Source organism: Rhinopithecus bieti, unplaced genomic scaffold, assembly GCF_001698545.2.
Source record: "Rhinopithecus bieti isolate Rb0 unplaced genomic scaffold, ASM169854v2 scaffold_30077, whole genome shotgun sequence".
NCBI lineage: Eukaryota > Metazoa > Chordata > Mammalia > Primates > Cercopithecidae > Rhinopithecus > Rhinopithecus bieti.
The window spans coordinates 181,683-190,439 of NW_016812977.1; the positions used below are offsets into that span (position 1 = coordinate 181,683).

Here is an 8,757-nt window from a genome sequence, read left to right on the forward strand (position 1 = left end):
GATTGGTTCTTTTAGATGCTTCCAATTTATCATCAAGTGAAGAGAGGGGGACTATTAAGAGGATACATGAGATAACTTAAAATAATTCAAAGTAACATTCAATTTTTTAAAAATTAGGAAAAAAGGAATATAGATAAGCAACATAGATCAGGGAAACTTATTTGTAAGACAATTATTTTTTAAAGGATTTATATCCAGAATATGTAAGGAACAAATCAATGATAAAAAAGGAATGAAACAATACGATGGCTAAAACAATTGAATATACACTTTATACAAGAAGATATACAAAAGGCTAATAAGCAAATAAATAGGTATTCAGCCTGATTAGTAATCAGAGAAGTGAAAATTCCCACCATGAGATACCATTTTACAACCCCTATGGTGGCTAAAATAAAAACAAAACGAAACAACAAAAAAATGGAAAATATCAAATGCTAGTGAAGACACAGAACAAGTGGAACTCTTTTTTTTCTTGAGACGGGGCCACGCTCTGTCACCCAGGGCTGTAGCGCAGTGGCACGAACAAAGTTCACTGCAGCATTGACCTCCTGGGTTGAAGCAATCCTCCCAAATAGTTAGGACTAGAGACAAATTAGCCACCACTCTGGCTAATTTTTTCATTTTTGTAGAAATGAGGTCTTACCATGTTGCCGAGGCTGGTCTCAAACTCCTGGGCTCAAGCAATCCTTCCACCTCAGCCTCTCAAAGTGCTGGAATTGCAGGCATGAGCCACCGTACCTGGCCCCTAGAACTCTTATATATTACTTGTTGAAGTGTAAACTCATGCAAACATTTTAGAGAAAAGTTTGGCCATGTCCTATACAATTGAATAGACATGTATTTTACCGTCAAGCAATTACACTACTCAATGCTTAAACAAGAGAAATAAAACTATCTATCCACCCAAAGCCTGAGTCACAATCACCAAAAACTGGAGACAATCCAAATAGCTATCAACAGGAGAATGCATAAACAAACTCTGGAACATCAATCTAACATAAGACGACTTAGCCATGAAAATAAACGAACCACTGATACATGCAACAACAAATAAGAATCTCACACACATTATGTTGAGTGAAAGAGGTGAGACCCCAAAGAATCCATATGGCCTGAATCCATTCATATGCAGTCCAAGAAAAGGCAAAAATTATCTATGGTGATAGAACTCTGAAAAGTGTTTGTCTCTGGCTGGGATATTGATTAGAGAGGAGCAACAGGAACGTTCTGAGATGATAATGGGCATGCGCTACATATTTTGTTTGGGACAGTGATTATATGTGTGTACAAAATTATCAAAACTTATCAAACAGAACATTTAAGGTCTGTGCATTTTACTATAGGAAAATTATATCTCATAAAATATACTAAAATAAGAAAAGAGAAAAGAAGAAAATTGGCTTTGTTATCTATAAAATGAAGTCATGGGCTACATCCAAGATTCTCCTCTAGCTTTTACATTCTGGGATGCATCTAGGACTTCATGGTGACAGAGCTTGTTTCCTTAAAAGATAATAAATATAAAACACTTTAGAAATATGCAGAAAGAAGTTAACATAGAGGACCTGAGATTGCTCTCCTTAGAAAGGCCTGCTTGTAATGTGTGCTCTCGGCTGGCGATTGGGAATTAGATTTGGGGAGGGTTCTCACCTTCCCAGAATTAATAAGAATGATGCACTCTGCCTGAAATGCTTGTACAAACAACATAGTTTATGCTGAACACCTGCTTTCTGTCTGGGAGTCTGCAAATTTGGTAGTACTAGGCAAAGGGCACTTATGGGAACAGCTCCCAATAAAAAACCTGGGTGCTGAGTCTCTAAGCAGCTTCCCTTGTAGGCAACACTTCACATGTGTTGACAGCTCACTGCTGGAGGAGTTAAGTATGTCCCATGTGACTCCTTTCAGAGACATACCTGGAAGCTTATGCCTGGATTCTGCCAGACTTTACCCCATGCGCTGTTTCCCTTTGTTCAATGTGTTCTGTATTTTTTTGTTGAAATACATCTCAGCCATGAGCCCCACTATGCACTGAGCCTGTCAGTCCTCCTGGTGAATCGCTGAACCTGGGGACCTCTAGCACAAGAAACATCAGACCATTCTGGCTTCAGGGTTCTCACTGTCTCCTCCCACACGTTTTCTATTATTGAATCCAAGCTACATTCAGTCCAGTGAGCCAAAATGCATTTATATAAAGGTTGATTCATAGCTGGGAGTCACATTAACCAGAGGGTATGAACACAAGAACAATTGCTGAATTGCTGTCATCTTGCCTCCTGGAACAGTTCTAGACCTCAGCCTACTGTTTTAAAGTTTCGACGAGTTCCCAATGAGGACCCCAGCTGTTCTTATACCTTAGTCAGAGGCTTTGAAAGACATCTTCCATAGCCCACTGGTGAAACTGCAAGTGCCATGCAGAGAAAATTACAGGGAAGAGAGAATTCAGCCAAGGAAGACAGAAAGAGCAAAATAAAGTTGGAAGCAAGAGAAATGTTCCACCAAGTAGGAAACATCAACCTTCAAATGGGGAAGGCTTTGAGAACCACAGACAGTTAGACCCAGAAGGTTCTATGAGACCTCATGGGTGGTGAATACCCTCAGTTTACAGATTGTCTTAGTCTATCTGAGCTGCTATCGTGGAATGCAACAGATTAGGTGGCTTATAAGCAACAGAAATTTATTGTCACAGCTCTGCAGGCTGGAAGTCCAAGACCAAGGTATTGCAGAATCTGTGCTGGTGAGGACCTGCTTCCTGTTTCATAGACAGGAAGTGCCTTCTCCCCATGTTCTCATATGGTACAAGGAGTGAGGGAGCTCTCTGGGTTCTCTTTTTGTGGGTACTAATCCCATTTTGAGGACAACCCCCTCATGATTAATCATGTTCCAAAGGCTCCTCATCCAAATACCATCATCTCGGGGGTTAGAATTTAAATATATGAATTTGGGAGGGGAGGGGAATAAACAGTCAGTCCATTGCACAAGTGAAGGGACTGAAGTCCAGGGAGGTTGAATGCTTGACTCTAATGACAGCCATAAAATTGGTATGAGGAGGGACTAACCCTACCCCTGTGCTTAGTGCTACTGGTTGATGAATTATTCAGTGCTTTGAAACCATTACATTTTAATTCCTGATCAAGTCAGAATTTGGCTAGTATAAAATAACGTCCAGGACACCTACTTTTCTCACTGAAGAACTGAGAGGTTTCTTTTTGTTTTTTTTTTTGTTTGTTTGTTTGTTTTGTTTTTGAGACAGAGTCTGGCTCTGTCGCGCAGCCTGGAGTGCAGTGGCGCGATCTCGGCTCACTGCAAGCTCCGCCTCCCGAGTTCAGGTCATTCTCCTGCCTCAACCTCCCGAGTAGCTGGGACTATAGGTGCCCGTCACCACGCCCAGCTAATTTTTTGTATTTTTTAGTAGAGACGGTGTTTCATCGTGTTAGCCAGGATGCTCTCGATCTCCTGACCTCATGATCCACCCGCGTCGGCCTCCCAAAGTGCTGGGATTACAGGCGTGAGCCACTGTGCCCAGCGAAGAACTGAGAGCTTTAAGTGAAAAGTTCAGATCATAAAGTTAGCTTGTCCCCCTTTCAAATATTGGCTTTATTACTCCAAGCTTCCATGTCCCATTATCTCCACTTTTAAAAGAGATGAAGTGCACCCAACTTCCAAGGCAAGGGGAGGTGTCCAGGGAATGATGTTCCACTCTTTTCCTTTCTCCTTCTCTTTCAACTAAGTCTCGCCAATGCCTCTCCTTAGGTCACAGTGATGTTTCATATCTCAGAATATTTCCATGATGAGGAAAGTGAAAACAAAATGAATGTCTATGTAGTCTATGTCTTCTCCTGGTTTCCATAAGCTTAAAAAAATACATCTAATTCACTCTTGGCTTTAGTTCATGACTAAGTCCTTAAAAGCAAACGCAACAAAAACAAAATTAGGCAAACAGGACTTAAACTAAAAAGCTCCTGCACAGCAAAAGAAATAATCAACAGAGTAAATAGACAACCTACAGAATGGAAAAAAATTTGCAAACTATGCATCTGACAAAGGGCTAATATCTAGAATCTACAAGGTACTCAAACAACTCAATGAGAAAAAAAAAAACAAAAAAACAAATAACCCCATTAAAAAGGGGGCAAATGACACAAACAGACATTTTCCAAAAGAAGACATATAAGCACCCAAGAAACATATGAAAAAAAAATGTGCAAGACCACTAATCATCAGAGAAATGCAAATTAAAACCACAATGAGGTACCATCTTACACCATCAGAATGGCTATATTAAAAAGTCTAAAAACAACAGATGTTGTTAAGAATGCAGAGAAAATGGAATACTTGTACACTGTTGGTGGGAATGTAAATTAATGTAACCTCTATGGAAGGCAATATGGAGATTTCTCAAAGAATTGAATAGAACTACCATTTGACCCAGCAATCCCACTACTGGGTATGTACCCAAAGGGAAAGACATCGTTGTATTAAAAAGATACCTGCTCTTGTACATTTATCTCAGCACTAGTCACAATACCAAAGATATGGAATCAACCTAAGTGTCCATCAACAGAGGACTGGATTAAAAAAAAAAAAAAAAGTGGTATATATATATTCCATGGAATACTTCTCAGTCATATAAAAGAACGAATTGGCCCGGGCGCGTGGCTCAAGCCGTAATCCCAGCACTTTGGAGGCGAGAATGGTGATCCGAGGTCAGAAGATGCTGACCTCTCGGTGAACCCCGTCTCTAACTAAAAAATACAAAAACTGCCGGTGAGGTGGCGGGGCGCCTTAGTCCCAGCTACTCGGGAGGCTGAGCAGAGAAGCTGAACCCGGGAGGCGAATGCAGTGAGCTGAGATCCGCCACTGCACTCTAGCTGCTGACAGAGCGAGACTCCGTCTCAAAAAAAAAAAAAAAAACGAATTCATGTTGTTTGCAACAAAATGGAGGGAACTAAAGGTCATTATCATTACTGAAATAACTCAGAAAGTCAAATACTACATATTGTCACTTATAAGTGGTTGCTAAACAATGGATAAAATACAAACTGGAATAATAGACACTGGAGACCATAAAAGGTGGGCAGTGAGATAGGAGCGAGGGATGAAAAATTACTTAATGGGTACAAAGTTCACTATTTGGATGATGGATACACTAGAAGTCCAGACTACTGCTACACAATATATCTCTGTAACAAAATTATACTTACACCCCTAAATATATAAAATAAATCAATGCCTAAAAGCAATAGGAAAAAATACAGATAATGAACGCTATCTCTTAGACATAAATTCCTATAGGGCCATCTAATACTAATTGAATATTTAGGGCAGTAGTCTCTGTTCTGAGATGGAAAGCATTGCAAAAGTCTAGATAGAACAAAAAACTTAGTGATGATAGTTGCCTTTAGTTTAAACACAATTTTGAAAAAGACAGAAAACTTTTTTTGTTGTTGTTGCAGCTGAGGGCATCCTTTCTCACAAATAGCTCTGTTTTTGTGCTCAATCCCACTGGGCAGGGGTTCTAATTGAAGACTGTCTTTTATAAAGCAGAGATGCCCTTGACACAGATTTCCATGTTAAGTTTGCTTAGGCTTCAAGCTTATTGTTACTTGCAGACAGACAGTTATGACAACACTAAACCAACAAGATCCAAATCCAAACAACATGATTACACAATTCTCCTTAATTAGCCAATGACAATTCCTTGTTTATTAAAGTGGTTCTTGCCTTGGTCTGTTTGGCTGTTATGCCAAAGTACGATAGACTAAGTGGCTTATAAACAACAGAAACATATTGCTCACAGCCCTGGAACAATAAATTTGTTCTTGGAAGTGCAAGAACAAGGCACCAAGAGATCCAGTATTTAGTGAGGACTTGCTTCCTGGTTCGTAGATGGTGCCTTCCTGATGTGTCCTCACATGGTGGAAGAAGCAAGGGGACTCTCTGGGGCCTCTTTTAGAATCACTATGGGAAACCAGTCCCATTCATGAGTTTCCACCTTCATAACCTCTTCACCTCCCAAAAGCCCCACCTCTAAATACCATCATCTTAGGGGTTGGGGTTTCAACATATGAATTTTGGGGAGTCAGAAACAGTCAGTCTGTAACAGTGCTTATGCAAATGCAAACAAATTTATGCCCAGTATAGCCAGAGAATATGCTATGTATATTAGGTGAATGTCCACAGATAAACATTTACTGCCCAGGGGGGCATGTGGTATGATGTCACTTTATAAACAACCATGTCATTTTTAAATAAACAAAGAAGGTATTAATTATCTTTGATTTAGTTAGACTAGTTAATGCAAAATTTGTCTGACATAAGATTTCTGAATTCATATTTCTAAAGATGGTTCGTGTGCACCTAGGAAGCTAAACAGTAATCTTTTGGTGCCATCTTGAGCTCTCTGGGAACAACGTTGGCCTCCTGTGTTTTGAGGTAACGCTGCCAGACTTCCTCCTTCCAGTAATATCAGCAGTAGAATGAATAGCCATTCTAGCTTAGAATTTGAAAATCATGTATTACAGCATCTACAAGTTTTAACTAGCTAAACAAATGCTCCACAAGAGTGCTGATTAAAGTGTTGTACCGAACCGGAGAGGTTACTGAGCCTGTGCTATACAGCTCTGCACTATTCCATAATTTACATCAATGATTTGTATGAATCGACTGTCAGAATATTTATCCAACATGGGGAAGACGGCATGTGCATCAGAAGAGAACAGAGATTCAGAAAAGACCTTGAGAAGTGGAACAAAAGATGGAAGCTAACAAAATTAAACGCAATGGGGAAAACACATAATCTTCTTATTTAAGAAACATAATCAACGGCACAAAGATGCCAATATTTAGACGTGACCTACTTGCAGCTCCTGTGAAGAAGACTTTAAACAACTACAAAGTGAGTTTAGTCAGCTGGGGAAGGTAATGACTGAGAAGCCTGAAGTTAATACTAGTTTGGTGTACCTTACGAAGAAGATGCTTTTGGGACAAGGAAGATGAGTTCCACTCAGCTGTTTACACAAAGTCAGACCAGAGTTGGAATATTTTTCAGTGCAGATTCCTGTGATTTCAGAGGGATGGAGACTCAGTGGTATATCAAGGGAGAGCGATCAGGATGCTTAAGGGTATAAAAACCATCTGACTGCCGGGCGCAGTGGCTCATGCCTGTAACCCAACACTTTGGGAGGCCAAGGTGGGCTGATCACGAGGTCAGGAGATCGAGACCATCCTGGCTAACATAGTGAAACCCCGTCTCTATTAAAAATACAAAAAAGTAGCCGGGCGTGGTGGCGAGCGCCTGTAGTCCCAACTACTCTGGAGGCTGAGGCAGGAGAATGGCGTGAACCCGGGAGGTGAAGGTTGCAGTAAGCTGAGATTGTGCCACTGCATTCCAGCCTGGGCAACACAGTGAGATTCCGTCTCAAAAAAAGAGAAAAGTCTGTCATGCAGGATTTCTTAGGAATTGGTAACATTTTACACAGAGCGGAAAATGGCATTTGAGTTGCACTAAAGTGTGTTTGAATGGTGGTCTGTAAAGAGAGAAAGGATTTTAGCCATTGTCTCAGAAGCCACAGCTGGGACAGTGTCCAGAACAGAACCAGGAACTTACAAGTGCTGCCAGACCACGAAATGATCAGCCTCTCAAAGTCCCTTCCTCCCATGCGGGAATTGGGTGGAGGGTGAAAAGCCGCATCTGTCGGGGATATTGCAGAAGGGATTTGTTTATGGAAAATTAGGAAATTTAAACAAAGTGGTTCCCACCATCTTTCTCAGCCAGAAGATTCCGACAGCCCATAGACAAACTCGTCATCTGAGATACACAGAAGTGGAAACAAAAAAATAAAAGCACACCAACGGAGACAGAAACCCAACAAAACAAGCATTCTTTCCCTCTCTGCAACACACATGCACAATGCTCTTCCTCGCTCCACCTTTTAGACAGTGAATAACATCTCCTGATGCAATAAACTTGATAGGAAGATGATAATTAACAAATAATTTGGCAACAAAATTTAATTATAGGTCATTTAGATGTTTTGAAACAGTCACAAAAGCGATTTGCATGTCACTAATTAGCCCCATTTATAACCTCTCCTAAAATGTTCCCTTGCTAAGCCTCACAGAAAATCATTATAATCAATGGAAATTACCAAGCAACAACAGATTTAAGAAACAAGAACAAGACAACACATGTTGGGAGAATATGCAACACAAGTAGGTAGCTGCTGTGAACATCCCAACTAGTATGTTTCAAGGTTAAAAGCTTCCAGCCTGGCCAAGGGAATAGACACTTACCTTAAAGGCATCTCTAGCTTGAGATCCTGTTGTAGAGGAAGTGAGCTATGATGGAGGAGATTGCAACTTCATTCGTTCATCCTCTGTTCATGGTTTCTGCACCAGTGGGAGTTTAATAAGCTGATTCCCATGAGAAACCTCTGCTTTGAAGCAGGCCAATCCTACTCAATCACTGCAACCTCACTACAGCTGGGTCCCGTCAGCTGCTGGAGGCTTGGCCAACAGCACTGTGCTTGGGCAGATAATGTGAGGCGGAGACACTCTGCCTAGTTGCTGCATTCTTTTGGGAGTTTCAGGTGATCCTGGTAAACCGGATTCTTCAGAAGGGGCAACTTCTCCCCTTCGGTACAATTTGTGTCAAAGATAAATGCAGACATAATCTGATACCCAAGCGGTTTATGCTAGCAGCAGTGACATGAAACTTTATAGCAGGAACAGGCCAGTGACATGGGCCATAGAGAA

At 40.8% G+C, this 8,757-nt stretch overlaps 1 protein-coding gene across 1 annotated transcript in view; it reads right to left on the reverse strand.

The window, feature by feature from the left end:
* Window positions 1–8,551, reverse strand: part of STS (steroid sulfatase) — a gene marked incomplete at its 3' end in the record, with an annotated part of 122,138 nt that extends 113,587 nt beyond the window's left edge. The window contains exon 1 of the mRNA XM_017847384.1: window positions 8,296–8,551. Within this exon, the coding sequence (XP_017702873.1) occupies window positions 8,296–8,306 (11 nt within the window). The remainder of the gene's footprint in view (window positions 1–8,295) is intronic.
* Between the last annotated feature and the right edge of the window lie 206 nt (window positions 8,552–8,757).